This window comes from Cervus canadensis, chromosome 2 (genome assembly GCF_019320065.1).
Source record: "Cervus canadensis isolate Bull #8, Minnesota chromosome 2, ASM1932006v1, whole genome shotgun sequence".
Classification (NCBI taxonomy): domain Eukaryota; kingdom Metazoa; phylum Chordata; class Mammalia; order Artiodactyla; family Cervidae; genus Cervus; species Cervus canadensis.
The window spans coordinates 17,770,367-17,793,345 of record NC_057387.1 but is presented as its reverse complement, the minus strand read 5'-3'; the positions used below and the strand labels follow the sequence as shown (position 1 = coordinate 17,793,345).

Sequence of the window (22,979 nt, the reverse complement as noted above, 5' to 3'; positions counted from 1 at the left end):
CAGGATAGGTTCCCTTGTTTGTTCAGCTGGAATTGACCTTTCCCTCTCGGCTTCCAAAAGCTCAACCTGCATTTCTCTTTATCATCCTCCACAATAGGCCTTCCACTCCTGCTGTTCACAAGGGTATCACTTCCCCACAAAGACAGGCATCAGGTTGTGTACAAGAATAGAGAAATTCAGAAGGCATGTTTCAGAGAAATATTGACTTTAAAACATAAGATGACTTTTACTTTATCCTTTGTAGTGTTCTCTAGCCATTGTTTTTTTAGCTATGGGTTGTAACTTATTAGTGGGTTATGAAATTGGTTTTTGATAGAGATCACCTTTTTCCTCCCCTTTTTTAAGAAGAGAAGAGAAAAATATCAGAGTATGTCACAAATAGTAAATATCACTTTGTGAAACCTATTATAATTCATATTCTTTTGTGAATGTGACTAAGAAGCAACGTAAAAGTGTTTCTTACTGGGGGTTGAGGTTAGAAGAGGTCTCTTCTACTGTACTGAAAGGTCACAGAAAATGCCCCTCCAGAATATACCACTTTGGCATATTGATAATTTTGAGCTGTAGTCACTTGCAAAAGAGGATATGTAGAGGCCGACTTTCTGAACTCCCATTAGCTGCCAAAGAACAGATTTTCCAAAAGAAACTTGATTGTCATAACTGCCCTCCCCCAGGAATTAGACTGATCGGGAAAGATTGACTCATCACAGGAGAGGAGACTAGAAGTCAAGACCATACCCAGACCAACTTTGTCACAAACCGTCACATCTCCCTGGTGGCTCAGATGGTAAAGAATCTGCCCCCAATGTGGGATACCCGGGTTTGATCCCTGTGTCAGGAAGATCCCCTGGAGAAGGAAATGGCCACCCACTCCAATGTTCTTGCCTGGAGAATTCCATCGACACAGGAGCCTGACGGGCTACAATCTATGGGGTGGCAAAAAGTAAGACACAACTGTGTGACTTTCGCTTTCATTATACCTCCCATCTATTATTCTGTGGCCTATTCCTTTCCCCTCAAAGGCATTTATTCTCCCTTAAGAGGCCTACATCTCCCATCCCCTTTCCCTATTAAGAATGATATTTAAGTCTGAATTCTAAGTCATCTTGGGGTGTTACTCAATTTTTTTTTTTCCTGAGTACTTACGTATACATGAGGTATACGTATACATGAGGTATATACATGTTAGCAAACTTTTTTTGACATAAATGAGCCTTGTTCACACCTCTTCTGTTCCTTTTTTCGGAAAGGCTGTCGCCTGTTTCTGTCCTGTTTTCTTCATGATAGGTTATTTTAGAGGGATGACCATTTTTCTCCCCACCCACAGAAATCCCCACATCCACCTCACACAAATGCAGATGACCAAATTCTAATCAAGAGTGACTTTGGATCGGATTTCCAACCTCTAAAGCAGTAGAGACAGCACAGTCTGAAACAGAGGATGTGACAGTAAATGTCTCCAAAGATGAAGAAGGGCACTTTTGGTTTCCAGAACAGAACAGACTTGTTCAAGAGGCCCACAAGCCTCAGCCGATCACCAGGATCCACTGGATCTTTCTGCTTGGGAGGACTGTCGCCGTCACTGGCACCCCTGATTCATCAGCTGTGCTCCCAGGGCTCCTCAGCTACAGCGAACTCAGCTTGCCTTTACAAGCAAAGCAGGCCCTCAACAAATGTTTACAGAGTGAAAAGAAGGATTACAGAAGAGGTCAGGGCAGCCTCACAGACAATAAGAGTATTTTGCTATACCACAAACCCTCCCACACCCATTTCTATTGGTCTAGTGGAGCATTACTTTCAGTTAGGCTGCTTTTAGGATGAGAAAATACACAAAAAAAGTGGGAGACGGCCTTGAGGTGTCACGAGCTTAAGTTCTTTGTGCTTCCACATTACATTAGGGGTTACAAAGGCAAGCTGCAGGGCTGTTGGAAGGAATGATGAAGACTCAGTGCACTCGATGTTCACAGGACAAGAAATCAAGAATAAAGGTTTTAAAAAGCAAACAAACATTATAGATGCAACGCTACTATTGGTGATTATTTTGTGCCTATGTTAGCAAACTTCTGTTTGCTTTTTTCTGGTTAATCTCTCTTTTCTGGTTAATCTCTTTTATTATGGGGTCTCACCTAAAAATTGAAAAGGGCAAATTAACTTTCCTCCCCTACAGTACATGTTTTGATGTTATTTGTAGCTATTGTGTATATCACTTTTCCCTGAAACACTGACTCTAATACAAAAAACTAAGAAAAAGGTAAAATACAAAACTTAGATTCAAATTCCATCTTGGCCGTTTTTTAGCTGGGTGACTCACATTCCTAGGTGTCTCGTCTTCACCAGAAAATTTCTTTTCTGTAAGAAAAAAAAAACCCTCTTCTTCCTTTCCTGGGTTGTTGTGGAATCAAATGAAAGGACATAAGTGAATGGCTTCTGTGATTCATAAGGCACCCAAGAACCCAAATATTCTTAATGTTGGCTGCAGTGTAGCAGAATCTCAAGATGCTAATTATCTAGAGATGAGCTAATGTACTAATTGTTTCCCATGTATTATTAGTCTTTCCACAACATGATTGTACTCTTGCCAAAGGGAATATTTATCAATTAGTGTTCCAAATATTGTTCATCATAATGCTAATTGAGTAATAATTATTAATTCAATGCTGTGTTGAAACTGCTGTATGTATTTTGCATTAACTGTATTTATCTCATTTTATTCCTGTGGTAATTCTATGACGTGTATACATTTATTGTCACTATTTTACAGATATTGAAACTGAGGCCCTGAATTCTTATTCTAGCTTCGTGTCTTTTCTCTTCCAGCTTTTTCCCAGACAAATGAATCCAGGGAACAATCTACTGTTGCCCAGACAGTTCAGACCATCTCCTGGTTAGCAGAGGCCTTTAGCCACGGGCCAAAGACCATCTCCTGGTTAGCAGAGGCCTTTAGCCACGGGCCAAAGACATCTCCCTGTACTGCCCCTCAAACCTGGGCTTCCCCAAGTGGAGATGCAGCCTTCTCTCTAGCCTCTACACTCATAGACACAGGGAGAATTAGTAAAAATGCAGACTCTCACTCTTAGCTTTAATACTCAGGTGTAAGTGACTGACTGAGGGCCTTTTGGAGGTGAAGGGTTCATGGGCACCTAGAGAGGGAAACCAGGGGAAGTATGGGCCTGCTTCCAGAGGTCCATAGAGCTCAGAACTCAGCATCAATTGTGGGTTGAATAGTGTCCCCCCAAAATGTTCAAGTCCACCCAGAAACTCTGTGACTTTATTTGGAAATTCAGTCTTTGCAGACATAACTAAGGGTCTTGAGATTAAATCATCCTGGATTGAGGATGTGATAAGTGAAAGGAAGAGGCAGAGTTGGACACAGAGATTCAGGGAAGAGGGTCATGGGAAGCCAAAGGGAGAAACTGGAGTTATATTGCCAGAGGTCAAGGAACAGAAAGCATGGAAGCTGAAAGGGGCAAGAAAGCATTCTCCCCTAGAAGCTCTGGACAGAGGATGGCTCTGCTAATACTTTGTTTTCAGACTCCTGATTTCCAGAACTGTGAGAATATCAACTTCTATTGTTTTAAGATACCAACTCTCTAGTAATTCTTGGCAGCCCTAAGGGAAAAAGTACAGCATCCTGGCAGCAGTCTGAGTGTGAGCTGTCCTGAAGAGCAAGAAGAGCTTGCCACTGCTACAGACCACAGCAGAATCAACCTGGGCTCTTTCCGCCCTGGCGTGGCCTCAGGGAGCTCTATAGCTGTCCATGGCTAGGAGAGGTCAACCACTGTCTAGGGGCCTTTGGTAACACTTGTGAAGATAGCGATGCCCTGAGGAACTCTGGGTTAAGCTGGTCAAGGGGTTCATGAAGAGGACAATCTGTTTGCTGTGGAAACCAAGACTCCCATTCCAGAAGCCTGTTTTTCTCCTCTACTATCTTCCTACCCTCCCTCCCACCTTTCTTCTAAGTGTACTGCACACTCTGTTCCTGATCACACTCAAATCTCCCTTCCCACAAATTAAAAAAAACCTAGTCTTTCATGAATGACAGGATGGTGTATTATTTTCCCATTCTTAAATTACCACAGATTTAGTGGCTTAAAACAATGCATTTATTCTCTTGTAGTTCTGGAGGCCAGAAGTAAAAAATGAGTCTTAAGGGGCCAAAAATCAAGTGTCAGAAAGACTGATTTCTTCTGGAGGCTCTGCGGAAAGAGTCCATTCCTTGTCTCTTCTAGTTTCTAGAGGCTGCTGGCATTTCTTGCTTCCTGGCCTCATCACCCCATCTCGGCTTCCGTCATTACATCAGTTCCTCCCCACTTAGCCTCCTGCCTCCCTCTAATAAGGTCTATTATGGTTACATTTAGGGCCCACAGCAATCAGTGCAAAGAAATAGAGGAAAACAATAGAATGGGAAAGACTAGAGATCTCTTCAAGAAAATTAGAGATACCAAGGGAACATTTCATGCAAAGATGGGCTCAATAAAGGACAGAAATGGTATGGACCCAACAGACGCAGAGGATGTTAAAAAGAGGTGGCAAGAATACACAGAAGAACTGTACAAAAAAGATCTTCACGACCCAGATAATCACTATTGTGTGATCACTCACCTAGAGCCAGACATCCTGGAATGTAAAGTCAAGTGGGTCTTAGGAAGCATCACTATGAACAAAGCTCTAGTGGAGGTGAGGGAATTCCAGTTGAGCTATTTCAAATCCTAAAAGCTGATGCTGTGAAAGTGCTGCACTCAATATGTCAGCAAATTTGGAAAACTCAGCAGCGGCTATGAGCCTGGAAAAGGTCAGTTTTCATTCCAATCCCAAAGAAAGGCAATGCCATAGAATGCTTAAACTACTGCACAATTGCACTCATCTCACATGCTAGTAAAGTAATGCTCAAAATTCTCCAAGCCAGGCTTCAGCAGTACATGAACTGTGAACTTCCAGATGTTCAAGCTAGTTTTAGAAAAGGCAGAGGAACCAGAGGTCAAATTGCCAACATCCACTGGGTCATCGAAAAAGCAAGAGAGTTCCAGAAAAACATCTATTTCTGCTTTATTGACTATGCCAAAGCCTTTGACTGTATAGATCACAACAAACTCTGGAAAATTCTGAAAGAGGTGGGAATACTAGACCACATGACCTGCCTCTTGAGAAATCTGTATGCAGGTCAGGAAGCAACAGTTAGAACTCGACATGGAACAACAAACTGGTTCCAAATAGGTCAAGGCTGTATGTTGTCATCCTGCATATTTAACTTATTTAACTTATATGCAGAGACTCTCTGTGACCCCATGAACTGCAGCATGCCAGGCCTCCCTATCCATCACCAACTCACGGAGCTTACCCAAACTTGTGTCCATTGAGTTGGTGATGCCATCCAACAATCTCATCCTCTGCCTTCCCCTTCTCCTCCTTCCCTCAATCTTTCACAGCATCAGGGTCTTTCCCAATGAGTCAGTTCTTTGCATCAGGTGGCCGAAGTATTGTAGTTTCAGCTTCATCATTAGTCCTTCCAATGAACACCTAGGACTGATCTTTAGGATGGACTGGTTGGATCTCCTTGCAGTTCAAGGGACTCTCAAGAGTCTTCTCCAACATCACAGTTCAAAAGCATCAATTCTTCTGTGCTCAGCTTTCTTTATAGTCCAACTCTCACATCCATACATGACTACTGGAAAAACCATAGCTTTGACTAGATGAACCTTTGTTGGCAAAAGTAATGTCTCTGCTTTTTAATATGCTGTCTAGGTTGGTCATAACTTTCCTTCCAAGGAGTAAGCGTCTTTTAATTTCATGGCTGCAATCACCATCTGCTGTGATTTTGCAGCCCCCCCCAAAATAAAGTCACCCACTGTTTCCCCATCTATTTGCCATGAAGTGATGGGACCAGATGCCATGATCTTAGTTTTCTGAATGTTGAGCTTTAAGCCAACTTTTTCACTCTCCTCTTTCACTTTCATCAAGAGACTCTTTAGTTGTTCTTCACTTTCTGCCATAAGGGTGGTGTCATCTGGGTATCTGAGGTTATTGATATTTCTCCCGGCAATCTTGATTCCAGCTTGTGCTTCCTCCAGCCCAGCGTTTCTCATGATGTTCTCTCCATATAAGTTAAATAAGCAGGGTGACAGTATACAGCCTTGACCTATTTGGAACCAGTCTGTTTTTCCATGTCGAGTTCTAACTGTTTCTCCCTGACCTGCATACAGATTTGTCAAGAGGCAGGTCAGGTGATCTGGTATTCCCATATCTTCCCAACTCTGGTATTCCCAATTCTCCACAGTTCTTTGTGATCCACATAGTCAAAGGCTTTGGCATAGTCAATAAAGCAGAAGTAGATGTTTTTCTGGAACTCTCTTGCTTTTTCGATGATCCAACGGATGTTGGCAATTTGATCTCTGGTTCCTCTGCCTTTTCTAAAACTAGCTTGAACATCTGGAAGTTCACGGTTCACATACTGTTCAAGTCTGGCTTGGAGAATTTTGAGCATTACTTTGCTAGCGTGTGAGGTGAGTGCAATTGTAGTGGTAGTTAGAGCATTCGAAAGGATACTAGGTCCTTTTGAGTGAGGATTCAGAAGCCAGGGTTTTAGATCCGTCATGACACAAAACATTTCTTGACTATGTAGGCACTGTCAGGATGCTGACCTACAGATGAAAAGGACCAAATGCCCACTCTGAAGGAACTCAGAGTCTAGTGAGGAACTAGAATGATAAACTAATCCTAGAGGACCTGCCAAAATGGAGAACCTGTATGCTTGTTGCTTCCCTGGTGGCTCAGCTGGTAAAGAATCCACCTGCAATGAGGGAGACCTGGGTTTGATCCCTGGGTTGGGAAAATCCCCTGGAGAAGGGAACAGGTACCTACTCCAGTATTCTGGCCTAGAGAATTCCATGGACTGTATAGTCCATGGGATGGCAAAGAGTCAGACACACCTGAGTGACTTTGATTACATGCTTATTGGAACCCGAGGAGAATGCTGCCTTTTGGCTTAAGGAGTGAGATGGTTGTTGTTGGGGGTGGTGGTGGCGGGGCACAGAAGGGAAACGTCACAAGGCTGAAGTCTACAGACTAAACAGTAGGCTTACACAGGAGGGGCACATATCTGGACAGAGAAAGGGTTTTGCCAAGTCATGGAAGTAGCTGGGAATTGAAGACACTGGACAGGGCCAGAATAAACTTATGCAACTTCTGCTTACTGAACCAGGGAAAACTGTTTTTTGGAACTCAGGGAAAGCCTTGGAGGCTAAAGCCTTCCTACAAACAAGAGGTCAGGGGCGGCGGGGTGGGGGTGGGGTGGCCGGCTCAGGAAGGCCCTACAGGGTCCTGCTTGGTTTCACTAGGCAAATAGCTAGGTAACATCTAATTAAACCTATATATAAGGTGGTTTATAATTTTGTTTCAATTTTCTAAATTGCTAATAATAGCATTATAATCTTTTCTAGGGTTTATTTTGACTCACACACTGCTTGCCACTTTACGGGAACTGTTTCTTTAAATAATTCCAACCACCACCACCAGGCTAGTCCCATTATCTCCATTTTACAGATGAGGAACTGAGGCCTGGTGAGATGAAGCATCTTGCCACAATCATGCAGGTAGTAAGAGGTAGAACCAGGACTCAAAGTCACGTCTGGGGCCTTGCCCTTAGCCTCTGCCTCTCTGTACTGACTCTTGATGTGTGGGTTCCATTCTGAAGGTAATGGGGTGGAGGGCATGGAAAGACTGTACAGCACATGAGGGACAAGCTCAGCTCTGGCATTGAGTGGAGATTTTTCTCCACTTGATGATAGGAGACAGGTGGAGACTGGGTAAGCAGGTAGAGAAGATTCCGCTGAAGTAGTGGGGCCAAAAACCTGGTGTTCAATCATGCACCCTCTGGCATTTCCCCTCCCAGCTTCCAGTATGTGCCCTTTACTTGGTGTTTCTTGCTTCATGTGAACTTTGGAGCCCCAGTGCCTTGGTCAGAATCCCTTGCCCTAGCTGTGAGAGCTTGGGCAAAATACTCAAAGCTGCCTAGTCTAAAATGAGAATAAACTGTTTACTTCCCTTGCAGGGTTGTCTTGGTGATTAAAAGAGATACAAAACATAAAGCATGGTCAGAGTCCCTGTGATGACCATCTTTGCCTCTTTGGGACACTCTCTTCCTGTGGCCCTCTTGTTTTTCTGGCTGTTCTGTCTCTTGATGTTCTCTTCATCTGTGAGCCCCCATCACTGCTCCTCCTTGCCTGTCTTCTCTTCTGACTCCTGGGTGCATGAGTGCTAAGTCAGTCTGACTCTTTACAACCCTATGGGCTGTGGCCTACTTGGCTCCTCTGTCCATGTAGATCTCATCTAATTCTCTTCCTCCTATTATCCTTATTTCTGTCCATGTAGATCTCATCTAATTCTCTTCCTCCTATTATCCTTATTTATCTCCTAAGGACTTCCCCCAGAGTAGCTCCAGCTGAGCCCCTTTGCTGATTAAATTAATATTCCTAACTCCTGGTGAATGTACTCTAGATGGATAACCGGAATCTCAGCTTTAATCGCAGCATAGGACTTACTGCAGCTTTTTGGTTCCAAAAGCAATTTCTTCTCCCTAAATTCTCCACCTTAGTGAAATCTACCATTATCTCCTGGCTTCTCAAGTCAAGGAGAGGCTCCTCCCTCTCTTGCATTCTCCAAATACCTCTATCACCAAATATTATCAAATTTACTTTCTATAATTCCCTGAAGTCCATCATTTTATCTCTGTCCACTCTTAGCCACTGCCTTAGCTATCTCTGTCCACTCTTAGCCACTGCCTTAGCTGAGGCCACCGTCAGCTCTGAGCCTCAAAGTCCAACAAACAAGCCAATGCCATGGCCAACTTTTTCTGAAAACATGCTGGACATGATGAAACTTTTAAAAATAATGTGAATTGATTTTTGCTTGAGTTTCTTTTTTGTCATCTGAAATTGGGAAATTATTTAAGTACCTAAAATAATCAAATTTTGATATTGCCATTAAAAATATTGGGTACTACTTCAGCCTAGTTTTGCAAACAATGAAGACATTCCAAAAGTTTTCTATTAGGCTTAGGAAGTTTGACCTTCACAGAATAGCGGTAGGAATGTCAACTTTGTCCTACTGCCCAAAAGGTATCAATGTTTGCTAAGTGGCTGTTGTGTCCTGCAACCCCATGAACTGTAGCCCGCCAGGCTCCTCTGGCCATGCAATTTCCCAGGAAAGAATACTAGAGCAGGTTGCCATTTCCTACTCCAGTGGATCTTCCTCACCCAGGGATGGAAACTGTGTCCCTTGCATCTCCTGCATGATAAGTGCATTCTTTACTACTGAGCCAAAGCTGTCACTAAAATGTGGCAGTTTGGGAAGCCCTGAAGACACTGGAGAATTCCTCAGTCCTCCTAGAACATGCTCACGGTGAGAACCAGATTCTGTTGTCATAAGCTTGTGGGGCAAATCCCCAAGATGGCTGCTGATTGGTGAGGCCGTAGTGTCTTGCCGAGGCCTGACCCTCCACTGGGTGAAAAGGATTGGGTCAAACAGGTCTCGCTTTCTCAGAAAGTGAGTGTGCAGACATCAGTTTGCACTGCCTGTTGTTTCTTGGCCTTATGTGAGGACAGGGGCCTTAGAGAGCTGAACAGAGTACACTTCCAGAGTTGAGGCCCAGAGCCCCATTATGTAGCAGCCCTGAAGAGAGATCAATTACTCAGGCAAGACCCTGCCCTTAAGGAGTTCACGTGTGTGACAAGAAGCCAGGAAACACCAACCAGGGAGGGCCTCCCCTTTTCCACCAGCAAGAGACCAGTGCTCCTCTCTCTCTCTCTTTCACCATTCTCCATTCACACCCTGTAACTGTTGAGTTTGGTCAGTGAGCACTCCACTGTTGTTGCAGAAGTAACAGAGGTTGTTAGAAAAATGAAGAAGGCAGGACAGACATTTCTGAGAAGCTAGGAACCCCTGAACTGCTTTAGCCATGAGAGATGCCCCCAGACTGACCCCAAATGTCAGGTCCACGGGGAGATCTTAGATACCTGCTTTAAAATCTGATATATTAATAGTATTACTTCAGGAAATATGATCCTTGGGAGGAAAAGCCCTGACATGGACATCTATACACTCAGGGGTCTGCTCAGCCGTTAATGGCTCAGACGTGCTGGAAAGTCACTCATTGTCTGAGAACTTCAGGCTGTAACTTTGCAAACAAATGTCAGTGGATGAGATGCTGGGTGCACACAGGTCACCCCTGCCCAGCCCCGAGTCACTGCTGCTTCTGCTTACAGATCCCGAGGAACCCGTCTTGCAGCATTGGTCTGAGCAGGGAATGAGACCCTGTGTCTGTATTCATTTCCTAGGGCAGCCATAACAAAATACCACAGCCTGGGTGCCTTAAACAACTTAACTTTATTTTCTAACAGTTCAAAAGGTTAGAAGTCCAAGATCAAAATGTCAATAGGGGGACTTCCCTGGTGATCCAGTGGTTAAGAATCCACCTTGCAATGCAGGGGATACAGGTTTGATCCCTGGTTGGAGAACTAAGATCCCACACGCTTTGCAACAACTAAGACACAATGTAACCAAGTAAATGAAATAAATGAACAAATTAATAGAAGATGATCAGCTGGCTTGATTTCTTCTGAGATGTGTCTCTTTGGCTTGCAGATGGCTGCCTTCTTGTGTCCTCACAAGACTGTCCCTCTGCTGTGTCCTGATCCCCATCTCTCATACAGATACCAATCATTGGATTAGCACCTATCTTAATGACACCATTTTAATCTTAATCACCACTTTAGAGGTCCTATCCCCAAGTAGAGTCACATCTGAGGTACTAGGAGTTAGGGCCTCGACATATGAATGGGTGGGTGGGGGACACAATTCAGCCCACAACAGGGCCTTTTCTGAAAATCTTTGTGAGCCTGGGGCTAAAAACTGGGTACCTGCTGTCAGAAGCTACAGTCCACTCTGCTTTTCTTTGCCCCCCGCCGCCCCCCTCCAACTCCTTGCAAGGGGCAAAAGTTTTCAACAGTGTGTCTACTTCAATTTCTATTCCCCTCAGTGCATTTTCATTCATCTCTGGTAATGCTTTTACCAACTGTGCTGAGACACAAAACCCCCGAACTCTGACCTCTTCAGGTGCAAACAGGCCATACTCAAGGTTAGAAATAGGTGGCTTCTGAGTCTCGTATGGACTCTGCTCTCCACCCCCCGAGGTGAACAGCTTTGTTCCTAAAAGACAGTAAGAGACCTTAGACTTCTGCTGTCATGTGGTGCAGGAATCCACTCCTCTGAGGCAACGTCAAATCTCTGCTCTCAAATCTTGGGGCCGGGGGATGGGTGGAAGGGAGAGGCTCTGTTCTGCCTTCCACTGGTTCAGTGCTGCCGTAAGCTTCAATTCCGAGAACCTTGAGCTGAATAACTTCTCAAATAACTAAACAGAGCTCAGGCCTGTGCACCTCAGGATGTCTCCAGGAAGAATCAGTCTCCTGCTGTGGAGTGGAGAAAAGTACCGACAAGACCGAGTGGTCAGGTAGTGACCTAGATTACGGTGGCCCACGAACCCCGGTCCATTCATCCTCTTCCCCCCGCTGTTCCTTCGGGCAGGTCAAACCCACTAGACTGTCTTAACTGCATGCCCGGCCGGAGACATAAGATCCTTCTCAATCCTTTGGTCTATTCCAGCACAAAGCTAGTGGTACTTGTCTGAGTTGGGTTGGTATTTGAAAGGAGCAAGGTCAAGGACTTAAAATACCAGGCAAAATCGTTCAGGCTTGCGCGGGAATCATGAGAGTGGGGTAAGGGGATGAATAGCATCCGCTAATATTTTCCCTGAGGGAAGGCCTGGCATAACTGACATTCAACCTGCAGCCAGGGTCAGAAATGCCGCACTTTACGCCGCAGAAATGGGCCTGGACCGAGGAGACGATTTCCCTCCCTCCCAAGCGGGAGATCCACGCCGGCGGGAGGGGCCCTTTCCGGCGCGGGAGAGGTCAGATCTGCGCCCGGCTCTCAGCTGCCTAAAGAGCCAGCCCGGCCCACTCTAGCCCGCGAATCCTGAGTCACTCCGCCTCGTTTCAACTCGCCTCCCCGGCCCCCACCCACGCTCCCGGGACAAATTCCAATTCTGGGCTACAACCCAGCTCCAAGACTCCCCAGAAGAGCACGAACCTACCGGACGTCTTGGGAGCGCCCAAGGAAGCGGCGGCAACCCGCCAGCCGAGACAAGCACACTGACCCAAGTCTGAAGTTACTGACACCCGGGAAGGCAGCAGCAAGCAGGGGTTTAGACCGTACAACTGGCCTCTAGCCTGTTTATCTGTTGGGAGTCCAGTGCTTGGCGCGCTCTACGGTCCTCCCGTCTTGAGCGCGCCCTACGCTCGCGGAGTATGCGAAGGCCTGCCAAGAGAGGGCGGACAAGCGACACAGCCTCTTTCAAGTGTAGTCGTGGGTGGCTCTGAAAAGAGCCTTTGGATTTGATGGAACCTCGAGCCGAGCGCACACTTCTTAAGCCCGCTCCCCGCGGATGCGGCGAGCCAGCTGGATGTCTTTGGGCATGATGGTCACGCGCTTGGCGTGGATGGCGCACAGGTTCGTGTCTTCAAACAGCCCCACCAGGTAGGCCTCGCTCGCCTCCTGCAGCGCCATCACGGCCGAGCTCTGGAAGCGCAGGTCCGTCTTGAAGTCCTGCGCGATCTCGCGCACCAGCCGCTGGAACGGCAGCTTGCGGATCAGCAGCTCGGTCGACTTCTGGTAGCGCCGGATCTCCCGCAGGGCCACGGTACCCGGCCGGTAGCGGTGCGGCTTCTTGACGCCGCCCGTGGCCGGCGCGCTCTTGCGAGCCGCCTTGGTGGCCAGCTGCTTCCGCGGGGCCTTGCCACCGGTCGACTTGCGGGCAGTCTGCTTCGTACGAGCCATAGCGAACCAAGACGCGAACTTACGGGAGCAGCGCCGCGCAGGGAGAGTATCCAGGGGTGCGGCCGCTGCAGCAGTCTTTATAGGCACAGTCTTTTCCCAGTTGGGCGGGACAATACTTGAAAGTCCCGCGCTGGCTATCCATTGGCTGGGGCGTCATCCTCTTTGGCGCCACTGATTGGCTTGGGCCGACCCCTCCCTACGCCGCCCCGCCGCCCCACCCCCCGGCCCATCCGCCTCCCTTTCTACTTTCCAGTTTGTCTAGTTTTTCCCCTCCTCGGTTTTCATTAACTTCAGGGTGAGAGTCGTCATATTTGAGAGCAGCTGTGACAATGTTCCTTCTCAGTCCCTTGGAACACACTACCTGCGATACCCTCTTCTTTTCTACGCTAACTCCCAAACTGAAGCTCGACCTTCTGTTTGCAGCACCCCCGCCCCCAGCACCCTGAACGCATTGTTACTTTTTCCAGAGGTCCCCTGGCCTGGCTGGCTGGCCGGACGGATCTTGTTTTCCGCCTTTCGGTGCTTCAAAGGTCGGAAAGTTATCTCCCCCGCGTCAGGGCGCGAGATTCCGTTTCCAAAAGCCGAACTGGGGACCTGTACCTCCACCGCTAAGGCATCTTTATCCCTTTAAGACAGTAGACTAAAGTCAAAAGCCCAACCGCCATCCTTTTCAAACCTGCCCGCTTCCTTAACAGACCGGGGTGTCCCAGATGTATGCGTGTGTGACGAACATCCCGCTGGTACGTGGACCGCAAGTTGGGCAAAGGCCTGGGGAACAAGTGGTGTCGAGCACTAGACATCCGACTCCAAATACAAGCCATCGCGGAGCACTTAGAACTGAAGCGACCGTGGCGCGCTCAAGTCTCCTACCTTCACCTGGCTTAAGCCCTAGGTTTTACGATCGACCACAGCCCAGGCTGGGCTTCCCCGTTTACTAGCGACATGGTTGGAATCGAGAAGTTACTGTTAACAACTCTTTATTTGAAAGCGTGGGTGGCTCTGAAAAGAGCCTTTTGATTTTACAGATGCCTCTTCGGCAGGAGCGCTAGGTAGGGCTTCCAGAGACCGGCCTCACTTGCCCTTTGCCTTGTGGTGGCTCTCGGTCTTCTTCGGGAGCAACACGGCCTGGATGTTGGGCAACACGCCGCCCTGGGCGATGGTGACCTTGCCCAACAGCTTGTTCAGCTCCTCGTCGTTGCGGATGGCCAGCTGCAGGTGACGAGGGATGATGCGCGTCTTCTTGTTGTCTCGCGCCGCATTACCCGCCAGCTCCAGGATTTCGGCGGTCAGGTACTCCAGGACCGCCGCCATGTAGACGGGCGCGCCGGCCCCCACGCGCTCAGCGTAGTTGCCCTTGCGCAGCAGACGGTGCACCCGCCCTACCGGGAACTGCAAGCCTGCGCGGGACGAGCGCGACTTGGCCTTGGCACGGGCCTTGCCGCCTTGCTTGCCACGACCAGACATGATAGCGTCACCAACTAACAGACGCTCCCGCCAAACGCCCGACACAGTCGCCCTCCACGGCCTCGCTTCACCCTTTTATAGGCAGAACGGCGATTGTCTACGAAGCGCTTTGATTGGCCACAGCACATCCTCGGCCTCGTGACCAATAGGATAGCGCAGTCAGAATCCACTCATTTACATAACCTCGTCTCCCTCGCGAGAGAGCCACTGAAAACTCGCCAATCGCAACGGGGCGTGATCAGAACCTTAATTTGCCTGCAGCCTCTACAAGTACCGAGTCGCTGCTGGGCAGCCCGGGTGCTGCCTGTTTCCGCTAGGTTCTGCAGCTTGTGCTTGCCGTGATGCCTGAGCCGGCAAAATCCGCTCCCGCGCCCAAAAGGGGTTCCAAGAAAGCCGTCACTAAAGCCCAGAAAAAGGACGGCAAGAAGCGCAAGCGCAGCCGCAAGGAGAGCTATTCCATCTACGTGTACAAGGTGCTGAAGCAGGTGCACCCGGACACCGGCATCTCGTCCAAGGCCATGGGCATCATGAACTCGTTTGTCAACGACATCTTCGAGCGCATCGCGGGCGAAGCGTCGCGCTTAGCCCATTACAACAAGCGCTCGACCATCACGTCCCGGGAGATCCAGACGGCCGTGCGCCTGCTGCTGCCCGGCGAGCTGGCGAAGCACGCCGTGTCCGAGGGCACCAAGGCGGTCACCAAGTACACCAGCTCCAAGTGAGTCCCTGCCGGGACGCGGCGCTCGCACGAGTCGCCCAGCCACTTGACGTTCTAAAGGTTCTTTTCAGAGCCACCCACCTTCTCAGGGGAAGAAGCTGTCATCTTTTTACTTCATTTTTGTTGTCTGTTACGGTACTTTTTTGTACCGCCGATTCTTTTTCTAGTAAGAACTGGCCTTTCTCTTAGGTTGAAGAGGAAGAACTCCGGATAGGACCGAGTTTTGTCGATCGGTCCAGAACTAGCTAGAGGAATCAATCGTTCACTCATACAAGTAACTTACCTTTTCCAGTGAAACCGTGCGAGATGGGTGGTCAGTGTAAATCTACTAGGGGGAGGGGCTGGTGGAGTTAAGCATTAGTTACTTTACAGTAGATCCAGTGGGTCAACTCTTGAGCTCAAAAACCAAATTTAATGTTACTTTAAAAAGCGATATTTTGATACCATGCCCCAGCATGAATAGAAAACTGACAGTGCACCTGGTTATCTTGATTCCGTGTGTCCACTGAAAAATGCACAACCTGGGTTACTAATTGTGTTTTATTCAGTAATTTGTTGTGGACAACAACAAAAGTCCCCGTAGATGGACTTCCCTCGTGGTTTAGATGGTCAAGAATCCGCCTGCAGGGCAGGAGACCTGGGTTTGATTGCCTGGGTTGGGAAGATCCCCTGGAGAAGGGAATGGCTACCCACTCCGGTATTCTTTCTTACGGAATGCTATGGACAGAGGAGGCTGGCAGACTCCAGCCCACGGGGTGGCAAAGGCTCAGACACAACTGAGCAACTAACACTCCTAAGCCCGGGAGACAGCCTTTCAAATAGCGAGCACTGAGGGGCTGTTTGGAGGAGGTAAGGGAGGAACCAGAATATATAGCAGTTTTGCAAAAACAAACCAGGTAGTTGAATATTCATCAGAAACTTCAGCTAAAGAAAAAAACCTCAATGAATTTAGCAGTTCTTTATTATGTGTATGGAAAGTTGGAAGAGCAGGCTGACTGACATCATTCCTTGATACACACTTTCACTATCTAGGACCAGTATCCTGTTTTTCTCCATCCTGAATCCCAGGATGACTAGGGTGGCTGCAGTGGCTGATGGCTTGATGGCCACATCCTTTGATTACAGACATGGCAGGTGACATTTTTCATCCATAGTTCACGTAATTTTTAATCTACACACACTCCTTGTCTCACTTTGCCGTTCCTTTCAGATGCCTACACTGAAGTCAATATTTTGCCCAAATTCTAGATATTAAGCAATACTGTCAGAATAAGGTAATACAAAAGTCACTGTTACCCATAGTAATTCCCCCCCGCCCCCCCCCCCCCCATAAGATGTTGATACCAACACAATTCCCTATAGTTGTAGTTTTGCTATTTTATAATTTGGGTAAAGAAGCAAGAAGGAAAGAGGCTTTAGAGTCCTGGATTTCAAGAACCTGGGCCTGCCAATCCTAAAATGTGCTCCAGACAGAGACTTTATCCAGCAGCTTTTTTGTTGTTGTTAAACCTACTTAGCCTTAAAAATACTTGCCCCTTCCCTGGAACCATTCCCTCCTCTGAAAACAGAGACACCAAAAATGAGAGAATAAAGGCCCTCATCTTTTTTTTAGACTAGATGGTTAAAAAGCAGTGTTTCCTAAAAACAGTTCAAAGGCCATTAGATCTTTAATTTATCTACTACCCATCAAATCCTACATACTTCCACTGAATCCAAATCTCCAGGCCTTGGTGGGGGGGGTCAGGGGTGGGGGGGCAAGGATGAACAGTCTACGGAACACGTCACGTAATTCAAATGTTTGATAATCACTGACAGATTAGTTAGGAGATTCCCATATTGCTTGGGAAGAACTTGTCCAGTTTGCAGTTCCCGTCCAGTTTGCAGTTCCCACCCTAGACATTTTCTTTTTTCCTAATTGTCCTTTCCCAGAATTGTTTGTAAAGCGACATGCACAACTAGTTTCATTTATTCCCTCATTAATACAGAGTACCAAATATTGCATAGAACTTAACATTTTCTGCCTTTACTAGGGTTTAAAAACACATTTTAAGGAGGTCAAATGAGAACAGAAGATAAAGTACTGCAAGGTATAAAGCTGAAACTTCCTGGGGGGCCGGGCATGTTAAGCACACTGCAAGCACCCTTTTGTTCCTTTGTTCTTATGTGTGTACATAAAATCCCAAATACTGTCTTCCATCCAGCATGATTTTCATTACCTCTCATCTGTCCCACCCAATCAAAAGCAGGTAACCGGTGTCCTAGTTATTGTACTAAATCCCTACTTTCTTCCATCCCAGAAAACATTTCCTTGCTTTTGACCTGCCTTGCTTGGATCTACTGAGAGATGAGGCAGGTTGCCTGGAGCTTGAAAAGTTCAGGTAAAGCACGGCAATGTGGAGGAAAGACAGAAAGATGATAGGGGAAAGTTTGAGTTTACAGGATAAAAATAAAACAAAAATCTTCTAAGAGGCATGCAGGATGTCGGGTAGATAACCTAATTATAAGTGGGTGAGATAATGGTCAGTATTTGGTTCTGAGGACTCAAAATATGAATAGGAAAGCAGAATACAACTGGTCTGAAACATGGAGAAATCCAAGACCCAGTGCAACTTTATTACCCATCAATCGATAGTTCCCTTTAGCACCAGCATGACACTTAACAAGTGTGAAAGCAAAACTGACACATTGTCTAGGTTCCTTTATGAGTATTTGTGCATATCACGTCTCACAATATGGGAGAGGGAAAACATTCATACTGAGATAAATATTAATAAAACAAGCGATAAAATAGCAATAAACAGAAAACGTCCCTGTCTACATAAAACTACATTCTAGTTGATGGATGCTGAGAATAAGCGAAAGAAGGAAAAGTATAATAGTATATTTAGGAGGTGATCTGTACAGCAGAATATTGAGTTTGGATGACAGATCTGATCAGTTAATATTTGAACAGAGGCCTGAATGAAAAAAAGAGAGCCATAGGGTAACTTAGAGAGGTGTATTCTCAGAACAAAGGCCCTGAGGTAGGTATAAGTCTGAGAAGTTCAAAGAATAAGCAAGGCCACTGAGGCTAAAGCACAGTGAGCAAAGGAAAGATGTGCAGGGAGATAGGATCAGAAAGGTAGTTGAGGGTCAGATCGTGTGTGCCATTGAGAGGCCTCCTAGGCCATTGGGAAGATTTTGTCTTTAATTTGGAGTTAAGTTGGAGTGCCTTTGGAGAGAGTTCCATCATGAGAGAGTTCCATGACATTATTTGACTCATGCTAAAGCTCACCCCAGGATACTATGTTGAAAAACAGACTAGAGGAGAGCGAGAGTAGAGGCAGGAAGGATATCAAAGAGGCTACAGTAACAGCTCAGGAGAGAGATGGGTGGTAGCCATGGAGATAGTGAGAAGCAGTCAAGATATATATATTTTTTTCATTTATTTTTATTCATGAGAGTGGTAATCTTTCTTTACTTCTTTCATTCAAGATATATTTTAAATGAAATTGATGAATTGTATGTAGGTTATGACTGAGAGAGAGGAGTCAAGGATTAATTGCAGGTTCTTGGACTGAGCACTTGGAAAGAGCGGCCACTTACTGATAAAAGGGGCAAGTAGGTTTGGAGGGGGAAAGCCTGGAGTAATATCTTGGGCAAAATGTTGAGATTCCTGGTTGCTATCCAAGTGGCAATATCAAATAAGAAATACCAAATTCCCAAGTTGGGAATATGAAATATGAGAATCTGGAGTTCAGGGAAGAGGAAGGGGTAGATTCTAAACTCCCACTTCTTGCTCATTTATAGTGTTCTACCCTTTCTTTCCTGGAGTAGGAAATGGCAACCCACTCCACTGTTCTTGCCTGGAGAACGCCCTTGGACAGGAGCCTGGCAGGCTATATAGTCCATGGGGTCTCAAGGAGTCAGACATGACTGACCAGCTAAGCAGAGCACCCTTTCTTTCGGGATGCTTTTAGAATCAACGTAACATGTCTAGATACATTTTTTCCCCTCACATCTAACTTTGGTCTCAGTATTTCACTAAAATTTGGGCGTATCTGGGAGCCCTATTCCACCTACCCCAGCTGCGGACTGTTGTCGTGGATTGAACTGTGTCTCCCTAAAAGATACCCTGGAGTCTAACTCCCTGGTGCCTTAGAACAGTGGCCTAATTTGAAAATGGGATCTTTGTAGATGTAATCAGTTAATAAGGTCCTTAAAGTGAAGTCGCTCAGTCGTGTCCAACTCTTTGAGACCCTGTGGACTGTAGCCCGCCAGGCTCCTCGGTCCATGGGATTCTCCAGGCAAGAATACTGGAGTGGGTTGCCATTTCCTTCTCCAGGGGATCTTCCCAACCCAGGGATCGAACCCGGGTCTCCTGCATTGCAGGCAGACACTTTATCCTCTGAGCCACCAGGGAAGCGGGGTCTAATCCAATATGACTGATGTCCTTGAAATGTAGAAATGCACAAGAAGAAAACTGAGACAAATGGGGTTACGCTCTTGTAAACCAAAAGATACCTGGGGCTACCAGAAGCTGAAAGACAAGGAAGGATCCTGGCCAAGAGGGAACAGGGCCCCGCCAACGTGTTGACTTTAAACTTCAGAATGATGACTGAGTACATTTCTGTTGTTTCAAGCCACTCAGTTTTGTGGGGCTTTGTTACGGCAGTCCTAAGAAACCAATGCAAACTAAAAGTTTTAGTAGTAGAACTATATTATTTAATTTTAAATAAAATTTTACATTTTTAAAAATTCCTAGACATTCCTTCTTAACGGTAGTATTAATCTCTGGCCTGGTCAAATAGTGGTTTTAAAACTGGGACATTTAGTATAAATGTATAGTTCTATTTTCCCTTATCTGCCTCATTTGGCCTCTCTGAGACCTTCCAACATAAAAGGTCTGTTGTCTTTCCTTTTGTTCTGGGGAACTATTTATTACTATTTCTCAAATGGTTCAAGATCCCAGCTAGTTTAAATAGTATGTCGTACAAACTGGCTTCACGGGATGTCCAAAAGTACAGCAGGGCTCAGAGGGTGGCTGAACTCCGTGAACGGCTCAGCTCTCCAATTCTCCCCCTCAGCAGTTGCGCTCCTGAGTGCTGTCTCCAGTTGTTCTCGCCTTCATACCCACATGACCTTCCATCTTGCTGCTGCCTCTTGAAAGCTAAGGACTTTCTTATCTTTAACAAAAGATAAGAGCAATCTACATCCCCCTACTCCAGGGTACCTCTGGGCCACTATCTTATCTGCAGTGGCATTAGATTAGAAATACAGTGCAAAATGAATGTAATGCACTTGAATCATCCCCAAACCATCCCCCCTCCACCACGGGTCTGTGGAAAGATTTTTTGTCTTCCACGAAATTGGTCTCTGGTGCTAAAAAGGTTGGGGAACCCCTGCCCTACTCAGTCCAGTTGCTGAAATGTTTGTGCTAACCAAACTGGTCTACATTTTTTGAGCTAATCAGTGTGGAAACTGGTTGGGACTATGGTTAAACGAATCAGGCCAAGGTTAAGGACTGAGATAAGATCTCTTTTGGGGGGAACACACACTGGCAGTGATTCTCAAACCTGACTGCTCATTGGAGTCACCTGGGGAGCTTTTTAAAAATTCTAATGGGTGAAAGTGAAAGTTGCTCAGTCATGTCCCACTTTTGCGACCCCATGGACTATACAGTCCATGGAATTCTCTAGGCCAGAATACTGGAGTAGGTAGCCTTTCCCTTCTCCAGAGCTCCCAACGCAGGGATCGAACCCAGGTCTCTCACATTGCTGGTGGATTCTTTACCAGCTGAGCCGCAAGGGAAGACCTAAGTGAAGTGAAAGACGCTCAGTCGTGTGCGACTCTTTGTGACTATACAGACCACGGAATTCTCCAGGCCAGAGTACTCGAGTGGGTAGCCTTTCCCTTCTCTAGGGGGTCTTCCCAACTAATGGATGGCTATATTCTAAATCACTTAAGTCAGAATTTCTGGGGATAGCACCAAAGACATCAGTGTTTCTAAGAGTCCTCCAGGTACAATGGGCAGTTGTTTTTGCCAAAAGTTTTCACTTTTGTCTCAGGTTCAAAGGATTTGTTAACAAAAAATTAGAGAACTATCTAGCTTGCTTTCTATTTTTCCTTACATTTAATGTTAGCATATTGAAAGAGCAGAGGATACACCCCCAAATTGGGTTTTGACCAACATCCAGACTTAGTCAGCGCTGGGAAGTCCTGTGTCACAGAACATCTGGAGTCCCAGTTGGGAAAAGGTCCCAGGCAGTGTGTCCACTCCGTGGGTGAGACTGCAGTTCGGGGTTCCCACTTATAATCCCAGGACAGATATCATCATCAATCTGTGACCAAATTGCAAGCCTGGTTTCATGTTAATGCTCTTTGTTTGCTTATTTAACTTATATGCAGAGTACATCATGTGAAATGGGTCCAGGTTGGAATGGGTCCATCCATCCAGGCTGGATGAAGCACAAGCTGGAATCAAGATGGCCAGGAGACAGACAAATGGCTAAGAAAGTTGTGGTACATAGACGCAATGGAATATTTCTCAGCTATAAAAAAAAATAGTGCATTTGAGTTGGTTCTAATGAGGTGGATGAAACCGGAGCCCACCCATTACACAGAATGAAGTCAGAAAGAAAAACACCAATACAGCATATTAATGCATGTCTGAGTCTTTGCGAGCCCATGGACTATACAGACTATACATGGAATTCTCCAGGCCAGAATACTTTAGTTAGTAGCCTTCTCCAGGGGATCTTCCCAATCCAGGGATCAAACCCAGATCTCCTACATTGCAGGCAGATTCTTTACCAGCTGAGCCACAAGGGAAGCCCAGCAATACTGGTAATACTCTGAGGGTAGCTTGATCCCTTCTCTGGGAGATCTTCCTGACCCAGGAATCAAACCACAGTCTCCTGTTTTGCAGGCGGAGCTTTACCCAACTGAGCTCTCAGGGGAGCCCAGTATTGTGGAGGTGGTGAGAGATGATGGGATTGAGATTGTATTTGGGAGGTAGAAGTGACAGGTCTGTTTGAAGAGTAGGATTTGGATAGAAGCAAAACCCCTAAGTTTTTGTCTTGAGCAACTGGGTGGTTGCTCAAGTGGTGCTGTTGATTTGGTAGATTGAAGGGAGATCCAGAATTCTTTTTTTTTTTAATTTAATTTTTTATTGACGTGAACATAGTTGATTTACAATGTTTGAGATCCAGAATTCTGATTTAAGTTTGAGAAGGTTTTTGATATTCATTTGGATATATGGTGTTGGCAGTGTGAGAGAGACATCTAGGGCTCCGTGAAGAAAACATAAACTTGCCTTTAAGAGTACCTATTTTTGACTGGGAAAAAAGTGCACAACCTGAAAGTTGAGAATTATATTTTATTTGGCAGACTTAGCTGAGGACTTAAACCTCTCAGCTCTGAGGAACTGTTCTAAAGGGGCAAGTGAGGAGTCAGGATATATAGGAGTTTTTGTTGAAGGAATACATGGGTATACATGGGCATATATCCTTGGGGCTTTTCTGGTGTGTCTGATGGTAAAGAATCTGCCTGCAATGCAGGAGACCCCGGGTTCGACCCATGATTCAGCAAGATCCCCTGGAGAAAGGAATGCCTAACCACCCCCGTATACTTGCCTGGAGAATTCCATGGGCAGAGGAATCTGGCGGGCTCAGTCCATAGCATTACAAAGAGCTGGAAACGACTGAGTGACTAACACTAAGGCTTAACTATTGTAGGGACATTATCTTGTTTTGCTCTGTCCTGAATTCCCTCAGGTTGCACTAAAGGGACAGCTGCTGAGGCTGATGACTTTTTGGCCACAACATCCTTTGTTTACTGAAATGGCAGGTTACAGTCTTTGTGCATGCTGTAAATACAGCAATGGAGATGAAGGCTATCACCTCAAAGTATTCTTCTTTAAAAAATTATT

At 46.2% G+C, this 22,979-nt stretch overlaps 3 protein-coding genes across 3 annotated transcripts; 1 reads left to right on the top strand and 2 right to left on the bottom strand.

Moving 5' to 3' along the window:
* Window positions 1-12,420: 12,420 nt before the first annotated feature.
* Window positions 12,421-12,929, bottom strand: LOC122433985 (histone H3). Its single transcript, XM_043457103.1, has one exon. The coding sequence runs from the start codon at window positions 12,886-12,888 to the stop codon at window positions 12,478-12,480; it is 411 nt and encodes a 136-aa protein (XP_043313038.1). The 5' UTR covers window positions 12,889-12,929; the 3' UTR covers window positions 12,421-12,477.
* A 919-nt stretch (window positions 12,930-13,848) lies between these two features.
* Window positions 13,849-14,415, bottom strand: LOC122433970 (histone H2A type 2-A). Its single transcript, XM_043457090.1, has one exon. It carries the CDS (start codon window positions 14,350-14,352, stop codon window positions 13,960-13,962), a length of 393 nt encoding a protein of 130 aa, XP_043313025.1. The 5' UTR covers window positions 14,353-14,415; the 3' UTR covers window positions 13,849-13,959.
* A 224-nt stretch (window positions 14,416-14,639) lies between these two features.
* Window positions 14,640-15,667, top strand: LOC122433974 (histone H2B type 2-E-like). The gene has a single exon (XM_043457100.1). The coding sequence runs from the start codon at window positions 14,694-14,696 to the stop codon at window positions 15,072-15,074; it is 381 nt and encodes a 126-aa protein (XP_043313035.1). The 5' UTR covers window positions 14,640-14,693; the 3' UTR covers window positions 15,075-15,667.
* The last annotated feature ends 7,312 nt before the right edge of the window (window positions 15,668-22,979 follow it).

Coding starts and splice junctions, on each gene's coding strand:
- LOC122433985 (XM_043457103.1), bottom strand. CDS start 12,888: ATGGCTCGTACGAAGCAGACTGCCCGCAAGTCGACCGGTGGCAAGGCC.
- LOC122433970 (XM_043457090.1), bottom strand. CDS start 14,352: ATGTCTGGTCGTGGCAAGCAAGGCGGCAAGGCCCGTGCCAAGGCCAAG.
- LOC122433974 (XM_043457100.1), top strand. CDS start 14,694: ATGCCTGAGCCGGCAAAATCCGCTCCCGCGCCCAAAAGGGGTTCCAAG.